This window comes from Chenopodium quinoa, unplaced genomic scaffold (genome assembly GCF_001683475.1).
Source record: "Chenopodium quinoa cultivar QQ74 unplaced genomic scaffold, ASM168347v1, whole genome shotgun sequence".
Classification (NCBI taxonomy): domain Eukaryota; kingdom Viridiplantae; phylum Streptophyta; class Magnoliopsida; order Caryophyllales; family Amaranthaceae; genus Chenopodium; species Chenopodium quinoa.
Genome location: NW_018743050.1, coordinates 3335715 through 3354631, shown reverse-complemented (window position 1 = coordinate 3354631; position 18917 = coordinate 3335715). Strand labels below are relative to the sequence as shown.

The 18917-nt window shown below is 36.1% G+C and overlaps 2 protein-coding genes across 2 annotated transcripts; one reads left to right on the top strand and one right to left on the bottom strand.

Annotated features, from left to right (window-relative positions):
• Window positions 1–8661: 8661 nt before the first annotated feature.
• LOC110730941 (protein CNGC15b-like) lies at window positions 8662–12337 on the top strand. Its single transcript, XM_021910787.1, has 6 exons — window positions 8662–9703; window positions 9906–10118; window positions 10424–10716; window positions 10806–10917; window positions 11054–11290; window positions 11377–12337. Exons 1-6 carry the CDS (start codon window positions 9101–9103, stop codon window positions 12073–12075), a joined length of 2157 nt encoding a protein of 718 aa, XP_021766479.1. The 5' UTR covers window positions 8662–9100; the 3' UTR covers window positions 12076–12337.
• A 1752-nt stretch (window positions 12338–14089) lies between these two features.
• Window positions 14090–18542, bottom strand: LOC110730940 (ruBisCO large subunit-binding protein subunit alpha-like). The gene is made up of 8 exons (XM_021910786.1): window positions 18343–18542; window positions 17542–17722; window positions 17188–17309; window positions 16834–17041; window positions 16594–16739; window positions 16194–16500; window positions 15232–15683; window positions 14090–14728 (listed from the first exon to the last, which is right to left on the bottom strand). Exons 1-8 carry the CDS (start codon window positions 18394–18396, stop codon window positions 14438–14440), a joined length of 1761 nt encoding a protein of 586 aa, XP_021766478.1. The 5' UTR covers window positions 18397–18542; the 3' UTR covers window positions 14090–14437.
• Window positions 18543–18917: the final 375 nt, after the last annotated feature.

Genomic DNA, 18917 nt, shown 5'->3' with positions numbered 1-18917 from the left:
GGTGAAGCAAGCAAGGATTACGACAATCTCCCAAACAACCCAATAGTTTGTGTTTTTGGATACACTTAAATAAATGCAATTAGAAACTAATAAATATAGACCAAGGAATAAATTCAATTAAGAAGACAATACATGCTTATATTCAATCAATATGCAAAACAACACATATGTAGATTTTGAGGTGTGACCTCTCTATCTTCATGGGCAGTCTCTACTATGCCCTTGAAAGTTCCTACCTCAAAGTTTAGAAACCATGTATGAAGCATTATAGGCCTCTCCAAAACTCCTAGAAGTTCATGCTTTAAATTTACAAGGTTTGTCCTTGTTTTTTTTTTATTATTATTTATGTTCCAATCGGTGCACCCTTTGGGCTTATTCGGATTCAAGGATCAGTTGTGAGTGATTAGGTTTCTGTCCCCTCCCAATTATTATTGCGGGGAATCGAACACGCATATCTCCCTACCAGGGGCAGAGCCATCCCGGAATAAGGGGTAACCGCTGTCGCCCCACATTTAAAAAAAAATAAAAAATAAACTCTTAATACGGGTACCAGATAAATACTTTTTAATTCGCATATGAGTTGGTGCATCGGTAACACTCAACATGTACAAGTGTACGACTCACTCAACGCAAAATCAAATCACCTTGAATGTAGCTTTTTACGAAATTTTTTTTTTTTGTTAAAGCATTTTACCTTGCGGTTTTTGTTTTGGATTAAAGCATTTTTATTTTACCTCTTTTTTGTTTCCTTTAATTTTTTGTATATGTGCAAAGACAATCTGCCTTCTGTAATTTTTAACAATAAATTAGAGTTGTACATGAATCATGATATGCGCACATATTTAATTACCTATATTATCTTATATATAAATTTGTCAAATATTCAAATTAGTAAATACTACCTCCGCTTCATATTACTCGCAACAAATTCAATTTTTAGTTGCTTCACATTACTCGCAACAAGTATATTTCTATCCTTTTTAGTAAGTTTTTGCTTATAAATTGACAAATTTACCCTTACTTTTCTTTTAAAACAAAACATTAGTAATCCTAATCTAATATTGTGTACAATAACAACACTTAATTAATTAAATCATTCCCACCAATTTTAACCCATTGTTTTTAAATTTACCCCACTTCCCAACCACCTTCATTGAATCAACATTCAATTTAAGTTGAAGGTGGTTGAAGGCATTGAATTGGGGATCTTGAATTCTCCATAAACAAAACCCCCTTTCATACCCTAACTCTTCATTTTCTCAATCAGTTTATCTCTCTCTCTCTCATCAAACGCTCCCTTTCATTCTCTTCTGACTTAGGGTATCCTATTTCTCTCTCTTCAAAACTCGTGATTTCTGTTTTCTCTCTGTTCATTCACCCAAAAAATGTCTAGTTCAGATGAAGAGAACCCCAATCTTTTGTGTTATGAGTCCCTTGTTGCCGTCACAAAACGCTCTGCCCCTGTTCCATCCTTTACGAGGAACAATCCTCGAAGGGGATCTGGAGTTAGGAGACTTCTTTGTCACAACCTGTTCCTTCTAAAAGGAAGATCAAGGGTGCGAAACTTGCTGATTGTATATCAAGTGATGAGGAACATAAGCCACCTAAGGCCTCAAAGTGTACATCCGCCGCTGCGCCTGTTGAGGTGATAAATCTGAACGATTCTCTAGTCAAAATCACCACCCTTGTTGTTACTGCTCCTGTTGGGTCTGCTGGTGGGGTCCTTGATGTTTTATCTGAGACGGGGGAGTCCAAGTCTGTTGAGATTACTGTTGAGGAGGTCCTAAGGCCACCTGAGTCCCATCCTATGATGGGTGGCATGAACGCTGGGCCTAGTACTGGGGCGAAGCACATCAGATCTGGGCTTCCGGATAGACTTGAGGTTGATGATGTGTATACAGCCTACCTTCAGATCTGCTACCCCCAATTTTACACCACCCCCCCCCCCCCAAACTAAGTGGGCAGCGTAATTTTTAAAACCCTAATTTTTAATTTTATCTGGTTTTTTGTTTAAGTAGAAAAATTGTTGAATCGTGAGTTGATTTGAATGCATGAATGGTTTGATTTTGTTAGATTATCCACAAATGTGGGTTTGTTGCTTTATTTATGAGTCTGAATTTGGTTTTTTTTGGGCTGAATTGATTGTGATTTGGTATACTTGTTCACATTCCCTGATTTAAGTCCCTGCCATTCATTTTAATGTTGGATTGAAGTAGTTTTGTTGCCTTGGTTTGTTGTGTTGGCTTGAGGTGTTTTGGGTGGAATGACTGGATATAGTAGTCAATGTTTGGCTTTATATGGTATTGGGTAGAATTGTGGTTACAAATGCTCTGTTTTCTCTGGTTTGTTTCAATGGTTTGGCATGACATTATGCTTTGCATAGAGAAGCTGGATTGACATGTTATGTTGGGTTCATAATGATGTTGTTTGCTTTATTTTTGTTGGTGTGATTAGTTGCTCTTCTGGCATGACTGAGTCCCTGGGCTGCCTATGTTAGATCCTTGATTGAGTAATCCATTTGATGGCTATGTTGAGTCCCAAATACACTACCCCATGTAATGAGTCCCTATTAATTACAATGCATGACTGTTTTTATGTTCCATATGATGAAGGACTCAACTAATTGCTTGTTGATATATGTGGAAGCTCTAGTGACTTCATTTCGAAGTTGCTATTGAGGAACCATGTATCTAATAAGCACTAAATTGAAAACAACCCTATGTGATGGAAAACAAATCAAAAAGTTTCTGTCTTTTCTAGTTACAACAAGTTTTTTTTGTTGTTTACAAAAATTGAGTACCATATACACTACTCTAGTACATGACTGCCCATGAATGTGGACGTTCTATTTACCAAAAGTACACATAACCAAAACATAAACTAAAAAAAAAAAAAAGGAATACTTGGTTATGTGTGGAAGTCTATGTGTCCCAAAATGATCATGTTTGTAGTCCCCACCTTGTCATTAATCAGCATCCACTTCCATGTTTGCCTCTTGTTGCTGATTGCTTGTTGGATGTACTTCAATTGTATTCAAATACTGCACAACTGTGTTCAACATTCCCTTGTCCACCTCTAATAGATCTTGGAGTAACCCAAGACTATCCAAGTGTCTCTTCTTCATGTGTAGAGGGACAAAGTTGTTCCCACCCATCTTTTCCAGTATTTTTTGCATGCATGACTGTAAGGTTATCCATCTGTACTTGTTGACAGTGGGATCAAAAGCATCCCAGGCTTCTTCTACTTTCTCTATTAACTCGTCAAAGTTTTTGGAAATGATTGATATTGAATAGACTGAATCACCCTAAATAGACCTAAGTCTAAGACATTTAAATCTGGACTTTGAGCTGGTTGATGCACAAATTGGATGTTGAACCCTTGTGCTTGACAAGCTGTTATAAATTGTGCATCATTAGGAACTTGATGTAGCCTTGCATTGTCCCACTTTATTGTCACATTCTTTGGTAATTAGGGGGCGACTTTTCATGTAATGCTAGTATGACATGATGAAGTAACATCTCCCTTATAGCATCTCTGTTCATTGACTATATTGCCTTAGTTTCAAGTGTGCCTTTGTCTCTGTTTTTGCTCTTATTCTTTTCCATTTCATATTTCACAAAAGGAATAACCCATATTTCCCATCATGCAACATATTTTGTGTTCATCATAAAGTGGCTTGCCTACTATACCCATGAACATTGCCTTGAGTTTAAACCTCTTAGATTGTTGTGCTTTGTATGGGTTCTCTTCATTTGGCAGTAAGTAAAATGTTCTAGTTTCAGGATTCAAAAAGAACCATTTCTCATCTATGTGAATACTATATTGCATGTCAATGAATGTAGGGTCCCCCAGTGATGGAACAGGATTCACCCAGCTAAGTACCCACTTAAGTCTAGCTATTTTGTGATTGTCTGAAAGTGTAGGGTGATTTGTTGCAGTGTCTGTTCTTAGTCTACCCTTTTCCTTAATCTATGTATGGTAGAAGAGGAGACATGTAGGGCAGCAGCATAGCTCCTTTCAGTGGTCCTCTTATAAAGAGGCACTAAAGTTAACCACTCATCAGTGTACTGTTTTAGTTTAGGCCCAACTTTCCCTAGTTTTTTTTGTCCTAACATCAATGACATTACCATCAGTCAAGTGTTATTTAATTACCTGAACCATCTTGTTGTTGTTGATCCGTGTAAATGTGTTTTCTGGCTAAGTTGGATAAAAACCCTTTTGGCAAAGAGTCCCCTTCCATATTCAGCAAGATATCATCAACAAGTTGTCTTTTTTCATCTACTGTCATTTCTCTCTTAGCCCTCCCCCCTTCTTGTTGTTCATCTTCATGTGGTTCTGCTTCATCTGCATCTACATCATAACCATTGTCTTCATTTGAATTGTTGCCTTGTTGATTTTGCAATTCTGCTTCTGAATAGAAGTGATGATGCTATCCCTGGTTATAGAATTCTGCTTTGTGTTGTTCCTCTGCATAAAGATGCTGCATTTGGAAAAAATCATCCATGAGTCCCTGGTTTTTTTTTCAGATTAGGTGAAGGTGATGAAGTGGTGGTTGTTGGTTTTTGTGGCGATCTTCAATGGAGCCTGATTTATGTACATATAATCATGCTGATGGAACTAACAAAACTTTTTGGAAATTAGGTTTAGAACTAATTGTAGTGAAATGTAATTCGTAGGCCTGCCTGTATTTTGTTAACAATGGTGGTGTTAGTTTTTGTAAAAATTTCTAAAACTTTATCCCCCACCCCCCCTCTCACTAAACTCATTGGTAGTGAACAATAAAAGGAAAAAATGGGTTTATTGGGGTGGGAGACCTCTTTATATAGAGGTCTTTTTGTTTGAATTAAATGAAAAAATTGAAAGTTGGGGAATGTTTGAATTTTCGTGAAAATTGAAGGAGAGAAAACAATTGGAGCCAAAAAATTTGGGTCCCTTAAAGGAATTATAAAATTAAAAAAAAAGGTGGGAAATAATATTCCCCCCCACATGCACTCTCTCTCCTAAATAAGGGACCACATGTATTTCCCTTCGTTTTATCTCTCCTAATACTTTACCCCTCCCCTAATTAATCACACTTTCAATCTTTTGCCTCGACCTCCGCAAACATGTACTTTGTTGTGAGTAATGTGAAGCGGAGGTAGTATTATATATATAGATACATCACTATTCAAACACGTAGTACTAATAATTTAACATTGTAGGAGGTATTATTAGTACTCCCTCCGTTTTTAAATACTACCTCCGTTAACAGTTATCTGCAACAAAGGGGGGTAGCACGGAATCCTAAGAAAAAGTTTTAAAACAAGATTATTGAAATATAAGGGCATGTACTTAAGCACTAATCCATTTAAAAATAAACCACAAATAACCCGAACAACCACCAAACCCAGCACTAAAAACCACCACCACCGAACCCACCAAAAACCACCACCACCACCGAACCCACAAAGATCACCACCACCACCGAACCCACAAAGATCACCACTACCACCAAACCCACCGAAAACCCAGAACCCACCGAAAACCACCGACACCTACGAACCCACCGACAACCACCACCAAAACCCACCAAAATGCACCAAAAAACACTAACCCACCAAAACCCACCACCACAAAAGCCCCTAATAATGCCAATTAAACCACCACCACCACCAGGAATTGATCGAATTAATTCTAATTAAACCACCACCACTAAATCGAAAATCACGCCACCCACTACCCTACGAAAACCAACACCACGCCGCCTCCTACCCTCGAAAATCAACCACCACAAAACCTAGACCCAGATCCATGACTATCGTCATGTAGATCCACCCACGAAACCCACAAAACTACCACACCCACGAAACCCACAAAACCACCACACCCACGAAACCACCTTCACAAAGCTCGTGCCGCCCACAACCACCACACCCACGAAAAACACGGGAGACTACCTCCAGATCTGGACAGAAGATGGGAAGATGAAAGAGGAGTGAGAATTTGATGATGAAGGAGGAGAGAGAAATTTGATGAATGTTGAGATTTGATTTTTTTTTTTTTAAGATTTGATTTTTTTTATTTTTAAGATTAGATGATTAAGTTAGGTTATAAACTTATAATAGTGTATGGTTAGTGAAATGATTAAGGGAGTAGGTTAGTTAAGTAAGGGCAGTTTGGTCATTTTATACAAAAAACTTACTAAAAGAGGAAAAAAAATATTTGTTGCAAATAATAGGTAGCATCCGTTTATGGCAAATGTTGCAAATAACCGTTAACGGAGGTAGTACTTGCTTTATTTCTCTTGGACACGTATGCCGATGCTAATCTTTGATCACTAATATCTTTAATTATCAATAAGTATAAATTCTAACAATTGAAAATTAATAATCTATTCATTGAGATGATTCCAACAAGTACCCACAAGACTATATTTTTTCTTATGTATAAATCACAAACATTAGTCAAAGTAGGACAAATGAATAGGGCAAAAAATAGAAATTGAGCAAGTATTTAAAAACTGAGAGAGTATATGATATTAGATTTCTTTAGTAAGTATTTTGGATTTTGTAACACTTTAATTATTTAACTAATTATATGTGTTCAAGTATTGATTTTGCCCCGACATTTTTGTCAAATAATGCGCTATTCATTTATCTCTCCGGTTTGAAATTCCTGGCCTGCCACTGCTCCTTACCAAGTGCAGTCCTTTATTAGCTATGTATAATTCATTCATATGAAATTTCAATAACCGTGTTTTATCCAACATTTATAGAATATAATGTTGGTACTATAGAGTACTTATATTAAATAGATTGGGTTCCCGTCAAAAAAAAAATATTAAATAGATTGGGTTATGTCATAAACTTGATTGAACCAATAGCTAACCTCTGTACAACTTTGTTAAACATTGAAATGATTCCTAGCGTAACACTAAATTATCCACCCATCTTGGTGGATTCAATGCGCACGTTCATCATTAAGTCAATGCCCATCTCAAAACTGTACTTCATTTGTATGAAATAAATATATAATAAGAACCCACCATCCTTCTTACCCTAATTAAATAAATTAATAATACTCATTTGTTCTTTGTAAGACTTAGATACTGTTTACTTTTTTAAAGTCTTTTGTTTGACTTTAGACTTTCCTTACTCAAGAATCAAACACATGAAATCGTTAAACTAAAAATTTCCAAATTGGTAGAAAAAAATAAAGAACCTTTCATTATACTTTATTAGTTTATGTGAGCTTCAATTCTTTTCAGTTCTCACATGACCCTTGTTGAAACAAAGTCTTCAACTCACATTATCTTGCTTTTGTATACTTGCTTACTCTACTTTTTATTTTTCAATCGGTATTGTGTGGATTAATTTACTTTACACCTATCTTTAATACTCTTTTATGTATAATGGTTTTGTTTTAATTGTTTTTGAGTAACCATGTAAGAGGTGTGTGCCTTATTAATCCCTCCTATAGAAGGTAACTTTGTCGTATTATACCATCATATTTTCTCTATTCTTTATATTGCAAGAGTTATATTTTTTAAAAGATTCACAAATATTACTCCTTTTTTTTTTTTTTTTAATTTCCAACATCTCTTTCCTTGCTATTATAATGTAAACATCTAATATACATTTTACTATACATGTTTATGTTTTGTTTTGTGGGTGCTCTAAATGTTTTTTTTTATTTAATTTTACGCGTCTTCTCAATATTATAATATATTTTGAACTAAGATGTATTCACTCCGTCCCTGAAAGAAGGTTGCATTTGCTCATTCCCCTTCAATGATTACATTTCAATTATTCTTAATTTTTTTGTTTTAAGTTAATTTCATGTTTGATTCCCACTATATGATTTTTCTTATTAACCATGAAAAATCAACAAATGTAACCTTCCTTAATTACAGAATGGAGTTAGTATTACAAAGTTTTCCCTCCGTTTTTAAATAGTTGCTCCACTTTTCTTTTGCGACCGTTTTTTAATACTTACTTCATTTCCTTATTTGGAAAATTTTTAGAATATTTAATTCATTTCTCTTACATAGTGGGCTCAATATAAATCATATTTTATTAATTTCATATTCTCTCTCTTCTAATTATCTCCACTACTTTTGTTTTTCTCAATTTTTTATTCTTTTACTTACCCCACTACCTCCATATTTTATTACTTTCTTCATTTTCTCCTAAAATTCCACGCATGGAGAAATAGAACAAGTATTTAAAATATATATAACTAATTTGTTATATAGACATAGGAATGGCAGTGGGTCGGGTTAAATGGGAGACCCGCCCCATCCCCGCCCTAGTGGGGCGGGGATGGAGGGAGGTTTAGCGGGTGATGGGGCGGGGATGGGTATAAAATGTGTACTCGCCATGGGTGATGGGGCGGGTATGGATTTTAGAGTAGACCCGCCCCATATCTGCCCCGCCCCGTACCCATATTATACCCGCACCATATTTCTTTTAAAAGAGTTGAGAATTTATGAAATTTGATACCCCCAAACACCCAATAAGCTTGAATAGTATAAGTCCCAATTTTCTCAGCCTAATTTGATATAATTGTCATTAATGTGATACAATAGAGCATTATGGCAAAGGGTTTGGGACGATTTTGGGGCGGGTATGAGGTGGGTATGAATATCCAAGTAGGTGATGAGGCGGGGATGGATCCTATCTTGTACCCGGTGGGACGGGTATGGATGTGGATATTGTACCCGCCACGGGTGGTGGGGCGGGGATGGGTATAAGATTTTTAGGTGGGCATGGGTATGGAGGTATCATCATCCGCATCCGACCTGCCCCATTGTCATCCCTATATAGACATATACAGTAGTATATCCTTTACAAAAAATAAATAAATAAATAAATAAAAATTATACAGTAGGTATATAATAAAATAATTGTGTGCCTCTTTAAATCATCCTCTACAATTCCAGTTGTCAAACTAATAAACCCGTGAAAAAAAAAACAATGAAATAATATTGATCATATTCACACTTTTCTTTTCCAGTTTCTCTCACTTTTTCCATTACTTATGGAAACTCTGTTTATATAACAACTCATTTCTTGACTTTCATTTTACACTATTCATCTGGCTACTTAGCCAGACAAAAACAATGGAGTATAACAAATCAAGATCTGTAAGGTTTCACGACGAAGTCGAAACAGCAGCAGCATCATCAGCAGCAGCACCAGGAAACAGAGAAAACAGAACCAACTTAGTACAAGTAAAGCAGAAGTACACTATCGATGGAACTAAGATACCATCATCAGCATCATCCCCGTCATCCCCGTCATCGCCGTTATCGTTGAGAACCAAGGTGCTTTCGAGAGTTTTCTCTGAAGATTATGAAAGGGTTAAGAGAAAGATACATGATCCTAGAGGAAAGACGATTAACAGATGGAATAAAGTGTTTCTTATAGCGTGTTTGGTTTCATTGTTCGTCGACCCGTTGTTTTTCTTCTTGCCTGCTGTAAAAGGAGACATCATGTGCATTGAGATTGAGATGAAGTTGGAGATTGCTCTTACTGTAATTCGAACAATGGCTGATGTTTTTTATGTTGTTCAGATTTATTTTAGATTTCGGACTGCGTATATTGCTCCGTCTTCTCGTGTTTTCGGGAGGGGTGAGCTTGTTGTTGATCCTAAGAAGATTGCTCTTGGATACCTCAAGAATTGGTTCTTCATTGAGCTCATTGCTGCTCTGCCTCTTCCTCAGGTTCACTTTCTAATTTTGCAAATAATTTTCGAGCATTTTAAAGGTTGGACAATATAATGGATACTAGATATTTCATGTAGTTAAGGGGTTACAACATTAAATTTAAGTAGTTAATATATCAAATATATACCTGAAATTTATAACAAATATGGTTTTTGTTTTTTTTTTTTTCATTAATATTTTTGTGTATGTTTTGGTTTAGGTGTTGATATGGGGAGTGATTCCGAACCTAAGTGGATCAATGATGATGAACACGAAAAATGTGTTACGGTTTATCCTGATTTTTCAGTACTTACCGCGATTGTTCTTGATATTTCCTTTATCGTCTCAAATAGTGAAGGCTACTGGTGTGGTTACTGAGACTGCTTGGGCTGGTGCTGCTTACAATCTCATGCTGTTCATAATGGCAAGCCATGTAAGTGTCTGACATAGTGACAGATCTCTGTATTTATTTTAATATATCTAATTTTGGTAGGGTGCAATTAAATATATATTAAGTCACTTTCTTTGCATAATAATTGGTGCTTCTGATTGTATTTTACTGTATTTTCTACTGTCTAACTAGGATTCTCTGAACTTCAATCATTTGACAGAACATAATGATATAGAGCAAAAATCTGATCATGATTATGAAATAATTTTATTGTCTTGTTTTCATATATGTAAAATTACTTAACAAGTTAATTAAGCGAGTCAGTACAACCTTTCTAATGTTTGTAGGTTTTAGGAGCTTGCTGGTATCTTCTGTCAATAGAGCGAGAAGAGGCGTGCTGGAAGCACGCTTGCAGCCTCGAGAGTCAGATGTGTCTATACAAATATTTTGATTGTAGGAGAGTTCAGGATGCAGGCAGAGAAAATTGGTTTAAAATGAGCAATATAACAAAAGTATGTGATCCTGATAAAAACAGCTACACTTTCGGAATTTATGGTGAGGCCGTGACTACTGGGGTTACCTCTTCACCTTTCATCAACAAATATTTCTACTGTCTTTGGTGGGGTTTGAAAAATTTGAGGTAATACATTGGATATAATGTGTTAAGGCCAAATAATATTGCCTTCTCAATTGTTAATGGTCTGATCAGTTTCGAATCATTATGTGCAGTTCTCTTGGGCAGGACCTTTCAACAAGCACCTCTATCGGTGAAATAGTTTTCGCGATCATAGCTGCAACTCTCGGATTGGTCTTATTTGCCCTCCTTATTGGTAACATGCAGGTTAGCAACTTAGCACCCTGTCATAATAGGCCACTGTGTCAGCTTATATAAGTTTCGACTTTAGTGGCCTAGAACTTAGAAATAAATTTAGTACCTAAGAATTTAAGAGTGAATGTTTCCATGTGCTGTAATTCAGACATATCTGCAATCAACTACAGTCCGGTTGGAAGAGTGGAGGATCAGGAGAACTGATACAGAGCAATGGATGCATCACAGGCAGCTGCCCCCAGAGCTGAAGCAGTCTGTCAGGAGATATGATCAGTACAAATGGGTGGCAACAAGAGGGGTCGACGAGGAAGCTCTTCTCCAAGGCCTTCCCATGGATCTACGTAGGGATATTAAACGTCATCTCTGTCTTGATTTAGTCCGCCGGGTAAGTTTACAACAAACATTCTTCATAGAATACAGAAATAGAAAGTAATCACAGCAAAAAGGATTGACAAGTTATTCTAAATACAGGTCCCATTATTTGACCAAATGGAAGAAAGAATGCTAGACGCTATATGTGAGAGGCTGAAGCCTGCTTTATGCACGGAAGGCACGTTTCTTGTAAGGGAGGGAGACCCTGTGAACGAGATGCTCTTCATAATCCGAGGCCATTTGGATTCATACACAACGAATGGAGGCCGAACAGGCTTCTTCAACTCATGCAAGATAGGGCCAGGTGACTTCTGTGGCGAGGAGCTCCTAACATGGGCTCTAGATCCCCGGCCTAGTGTGATCCTTCCATCATCAACTCGAACAGTCAAGGCCATCTCAGAGGTGGAAGCCTTCGCTCTGAAAGCAGAAGACTTAAAATTTGTGGCTGCACAGTTCAGAAAGCTGCACAGTAAGCAACTGAGACACAAATTTCGATTCTACTCCCATCACTGGAGACTTTGGGCTGCCTGCTTTATACAGGCAGCATGGCGAAGACAGAAGAAACGACGACATAATGCTAGTGAGTGTAAAGCTCACGAAGACATGTTGACATATGAGCATGATCAAGGGCAGTTAAGTAGTGAAGATTATGATGTCAGTGGATCAGGGTACTCTTTGTATGCTAAGCGATTAGCATCAAGTAAAAGGAAGGCTGGTAACAAGCACTCGAGTATGGATTCGAGTATTGGTGCATTGCAGAAGCCAGCTGAACCTGATTTCTCCGTTGATGAGGACTAAACATGCATGTATTGAGCTGTTTGTACATTATTCATTGTTTCTCATTAACACTTTATTCTTCTTTTCTACCATTAATTATATATAGCAATTAGCTTAATTAGTTACAAAATCTAGCTAGCAAGAAAGTTGTACAAGAATTATTGTACTTTCAAAAAGAATGATACACCACACTATGGTGTGGACTAATTCATCTATAAACAAAAGCACAAAAGGTCAAAAGTAAATTTGGTACTATAATGTAATGGTGATATTACAAATATATACTGTCTATCCAAACTTTTTTCCACGTGTGCACAATAAATAATGTCAACTATCTTAACTGGTTAAAGTATCGATACAACTTGTACGGGATTTGATCTCCTTGGACTTCTAATACGTTGAACAGACAATCCCTTAATAAAAAAAAGTGATGAAGTTGATGAGAGCATAGTATTGACTGGCAAATAGCTGTATATTAAATGAAAGGCATGATATATGGGTACTAGTACTACGGACAGGGTTGACATCACAAGAGATGGGGTGAGATGTTATGCTTTAAAGTAAGTTGCTAAGTTCGCAAGTAATTAATGAGTCATTGAAACTTAGGTTATTGGAGGGAGCACTTCATTTATTACCACACCAGATCGGTCGGCATTCCCCGTTTATGATGCAGTGGCATCTTTTCCCACTTGACATTGATACATAATTGTACGGAATACATATTATCGAATCACTTAACTAATTTTCCATTTTATCCATTTTTTAAAAAATGTGGTTGCGCTAACTGTAATTATTTATAATCATCATTGCCATTTTAATCAATTAAAATCGATATTACAGAGTACATGTAAATCTAATTTTAATTTTAATAGTGAATTATACACTATTATAGTGCATAATTGAAGACATTTATGTTTAAATGTGTATATTAAAAACCGTATAAAAAGACAAATGAGATAAACAAAAAAAAACTTAGAAATAAGATAATCATAGTTAAATATCAATTAATGAAAACCTTATCCTTTGAAGGCATGAAAACCAGCCATATGACTCAGTTTTGAAACAAAATTTTGTCCTTAAAATCGCGATTTTACATGCATTATATTCCATAGAAGATGAGCCAAAAAGTGAAGAAAACTAAAATACGGATTAACACTTTTTTTTGAATAGCAAATACGGATTAACACTTACATAAAGTCGTACAGATTATTATTATTATTTTTTTTTTTTAGGGGAAGTCGTACAGATTAATTAAGAAAGCACAATGAATATTTTTCAAAAAAAAACCAAGCACATTGAATGCATCTGTAATTAAAGATTCACATTATGATTAAAGAAAAACATATGCGATTTGTGAACCAATTGACCAAAAAGGGAACAAAAGAATCTAAATCCTAAAGACTAAAATACTCTTGTTGTTGCGGATACTCCGTAGCATATTAAGAGGCTTTGCAATAAAGATGCTGATTCAAAAAAACCAATTGAGGATTCATTTAGTGATGATTGGGACTACCCTTGTAAGGAAGACCCGTATTCAATCCCCCTCAATAACAATTGGGAGAAAACTTAAACCTAACCACCCAAAACTGATCCCCGAATACGGATCAGCTCAAAGAGTAAACCAGGTGAAACACAAACAACAACAACAAAAAAAAAAAAAAAAAAAAAAAAAAAAGAAAAAAAAAGCTGATTAAAAAAAAACAATAATAATACTCCCTGCACTTGCTCCATTTCTCTTGGACACGCATATCGATGCTAATATTTAATCACTTATATCTTTAATTATCAATAAGCATAAATTCTAACAATTGAAAATTAATAACCTATTCATTGTTATGATTCCATAAAGTACCCACAAAACTATATTTTTCTTATAAATAAATCACAAACATTAGTCAAAGTAGGACAAATGAATAATGCAAAAAATAGAAATTGAACAAGCATTTAAAAACGGAGGAAGTAATACAGACAAGACACTTATCGTAGAATAAAAGCTTATAAATTACAGAAATAGGAAGTAAATACAAACAGGACCTACTTGAAAATCTTTTTCCTTCTTTATTAGAGTCTTTCTCTCAAATTAAAGACTTGTAGTTCAGAAAGTCTAATGACTTCAGCTATTTGGAGAGTGTTCCATCACAAGTTAAGAAACAGAATTGGGACAAAAGTTAAAACCAATTTATGTACTGCCAAAATCATTTCCCATTATAGTAACTGAAGAATGAACACAGTGTCGGTTCGAGGTGCAATACTACTTCAAAATCAACGATCAATTTACTCTTTCCATCAATAATTTTACTCAATACAAAACTTTGATACACTTCACTACCAAAACAAGATCTGGATTATTAGTCCTACCTTTAGTAGCCTATCATACCCTAGCTTATATGGTCATACCGGGTTGGGCTGCAGCTGCAGCTGCAGCTTTAGCACTTGGCTTCTCCACGACAATAGCCTGAGTAGTCAATACCATTCCTGCAACAGAGGCAGCATTTTGCAAACCACATCTTGTCACCTTAGCTGGATCAATTACACCAGCCTCTACTAAGTTCTCATATGTGTCGGTCATTGCGTTGTAACCAACCTCCCATTCACTTGCCATTACCTTCTCTACAACCACCTCACCTTCAACCCCGGCATTGTAGGCAATTAGAGATGCCGGTGACACAAGTGCCTGCATCAATTAGCCAATACATAAGATTAACAGAAAATGCAACAGAGAGAGTAGCTTATCTACAAAGCAAATTGAGAGCTTCTAATGATCTTTTATAGTAGTATGTTGTAGCAATAAACAATTGGGTCATTTTTGCAATGAGAAAGTTCCCAGTCTGACAATATTTTACAGACATGTGAGAGACTACTTAGCACTACTAAGATGGAACTCCCAGATATGTGCAGATACACCGAAAGATTTCAGCTTTGTTCTTTAATCCAAAATTTGTTTACTTCAAAAATTTGCTGATCTTAAGTTAGTTCTTATATAATGTTATATGGAACTCATCTAAAGTTATCTTTTGTATAAACTCATATTACTACAACTTCACTAATTTTCCAAGGTAAAAAGAACAAGGCCTAAATATTTTCCTGTCATAGCTGAGAGTTCCAGAAAGTTTACTCCATATCTTATAAATTGATTGCAGACTAAAGACAATCAGGTATTAAAAGAAAAGGTTTTACCTTCTGCACAATGTCAGCACCCAAACGCTCATCAGGGTCCTCCAGTCTCTCCTTAATAGAAGGCACGCATGTTGAAAGATGAACAAGAGCAGCACCGCCGCCAGGAACAATGCCTTCCTCTATAGCAGCAAAAGTTGCATTCTTTGCATCCTCAATTCGCAACTTACGGTCTTCAAGCTCAGTTTCTGTGGCTGCACCAACTTTTATAACAGCAACACCTCCAGACAATTTTGCAATTCTCTCAGCAAGCTTCTCAGAATCATAAACAGAATCAGTCTCAAACAATTCTTTCTTAAGCTGTGCTATCCTAGCCTGAAGTTCATCTTTAGATGCAGCATCAGCAATGAGGGTGGTGGAATCCTTGGTTATTGTCACCTTCCTTGCCAATCCAAGCTGCTCAACAGATGTACTCTCAACTGCCAATCCCAAATCACTAGCCATGAACTCCGCACCTGAATTATACACAAGTTGCACATTATTACCCACATGAACTCGGAAGTACCATCTCTGTTTCTTATTATTTGATCATGAACTCGGAAGTACCATCAAGAATTATCTAGAATAACTGTCAATAGGTCCTCTAAAATCAAATATTTGATCATGAACTCGGAAGTACTATCTCTGTATCTTATTATTTGCAACAAGGAATTTTTTCTCTCACAAATAATACCCCTTTGTTACAAATATTAAGAAACAGAGGTCATATACATGAATCAATCCCAAAGAACCAATGATGAAACATCAGCAATCATGATACCACAACATTTAAAAGAAAGTGTGAACAAAACCCTAAACCCGCAAAATACAAACTACTTCTAGAAGATATAGTCATCAATATAGTTAGTTATTTGATTGATTTATCAAATGGCTCAAAACTTCAATTTTTTGCCTTTGAGCTTACCATTTACAATTGCAAAATCACACATTTTCCACAGTATAATGCAAAGAAAACAATCCAATACCTGTCAAGATAGCAATATCTTGAAGCATAGCCTTTCTCCTCTCTCCAAATCCTGGTGCCTTGATGGCAGCAACATTGATAATACCCCGAAGCTTGTTAACAACTAGAGTGGCCAATGCTTCTCCAGTAATATCCTCAGCAATAATAAGCAAAGGTGCTCTCATTTGAGTGGTCTTTTCCAATAATGGGATAATATCTTTAATTGCAGATATCTTCTGGTCAGTTATCAAGACTCTAGCATTTTCAAATTCAACAATTGATTTTTCAGGATTGGTAACAAACTGTGGAGATATATACCCTCTATCAATCTGCAAAACAGGGAACAACCCACATTATATGAGGACCATTTAGTACAAACTCACATTACAAGCACATTAATCACTAGTATACAAGCCACAAACCTCCATTCCTTCTTCCACTTCGACAGTTGTCTCAAAGGAAGATGACGACTCAATGGATAAAACACCATCTGGGCCAACTTTGTCAATAGCGTCAGCAATCATGGTTCCGATCAATTCATCATTTCCAGCAGAAATAGTGGCAATAGCTGAAAACAAATGCATGATCATATACCATAAGAATGCTTTTACACTTCATAATAACTCAACACCATCTAGCAGTAGTCAGGAAAAAAGTAGTACCTTTGATATCCTCACGGCCATTGACTGGCCTGGCTCTCTTTTCAAGTTCCTCTATTAATCCTTGGATAGTTTTATCAATTCCTCTTTTCAAAGACACAGGGTTAGCACCTGAGGTAACACTGAGCAGACCTTGTCTGATGAACTCGCGTGCAAGAACTGAAGCAGTTGTAGTTCCATCACCAGCTGAGTCATTTGTTTTACTGGCAACCTATATCACCAACGATATCATATCACATATAGAAACTATTAACCATGACAACAAAGTTTACAACTCTAAATTCTTATCCTCCAAGACAAGCATAGTGTTCCTTAAATGAAACAACAGTGATACACTTGTACATGAAAAATCCATACCTCCCTAATCAAGGCAGCACCAGCATTCTCCATAGGATCAGCCAGCTCAATAGCTCGAGCAATAGTAACTCCATCATTAACTACCCTTGGGTTACCAAATTCATCCAAAACAACATTTCTCCCTGCAAAAAGAAATTCAATCATAAGCCATTATACAGCATTAGAAACAGCAACTCAGCAAAAAAAAATCCAGTAAAAAGAAAGCATCAACATATAGTGTCAGGAGTTACACATGATAAACACGCTTAATTAATACTTCGTATAAAATTATCAATGTTTAATTGAAAATTCCAAGCAAGTAACAGTGGTACTGCTTTTCCTAGGCAACTTTGTCTTCCAGGGATTATAAGATACCTCTTGGACCAAGGGTAAGTCCAACAGCATCAGCAAGTTTATCAATGCCAGCCTGAAGGGCGGCCCTGGAATCTTGGTCAAAGGCAATTTGCTTTGCAGAAGCTCTCACGACAAGCCGCCTGCTCGATGGTTTGTAATGCACCTTCTGCGCCCGCTGAGGAATTGCTTTCCTCAAGCTTCCCTAAATCCATGGTACAACAGGTCATATAACAAACACATTAAGTCAAATATAGCTTTCCACTAAGAGAGAACAACACAAACAAAAATTTCATTATTCCTTATCCTTCAAACTTATGCATAACCCAGGAAATGTTTTCTCATCACATTCGAAAATCGAAAACATGTCGAATTCACAATCAATTACTAATATGGAAAGTAACGAATACACAAATCTAAACAGTGGCAGCAAAACAACTAAAACCCACGAACCATTAACAGAATAAGCAACCCAATTCATCAATTCAAAAATTCAATCCAATCTCATTCAGGTAGCTATAATTACACCAAAATTCTATCCAGAAAAACCCACATAATATTAACAATTTCAAGCATTATTAACTAATCTACACAGCTTCAAAGCTAAATTAGCATAACATAAAACCCCACATGTTTGTTGAAATGAAAGACTAAGATAACAAACTAACAAAAGACTAATCCAATTCCCAAATATAAAAAAAAACTTCAAAAAACCCAATCTAAAACCATAAACATGGAAATTAATCAATGGCACAAACAATACAATAATACCCAATTGTTAATCAAAGAAAGAGTAAAAATGAGGAGATAGAAAAAGATGAATACCTTTCCGGGTGTGGAAAGAATGGAAGTGGTTGAGATAGCATTAGCAGAAGCCATTGTTGATAGAAAGCAGAGCAGATTATCGAAGAGAAGAGGAGAGAGAAAGAGAGAAGATGGAGAATGAAATGGTAGTGAAGTGAGGATAAGGAGCAAAGGCTGGAAACTGATAGAGTGAGTGAGGGTTTGTGTAGGTTAGGGCTTTAAGAGAGAAACAAAAATAGAGAGGTGTTCGAGAACTTTCCACTTCTTCCAGAACCGTTTAGAGTCTTGATAACCTTTTCATTAGAATTACCACTTGTTATTACATCTCTTTCATTTCATCCTGTTTTCTTCGGTTTTTTCACCGTATATTATGAGTAACTAATCTTCTGCCAGTGCAATGCACGGGTTATTCATATAAAATTGTATTGATAGATAAATGAGGAAATATCAGTAAGTTATTATATGGTAAATATGTAATCGGAAACATGATTAATGAAATTAAAATTTTGGAGCTTTAATCAAAAAATAGGCTTAAAATAGAAGGTGGAAGGGCTAAAATTAAAGAGAGAATACGAAAAAGTTGAATTAAAAAGGAG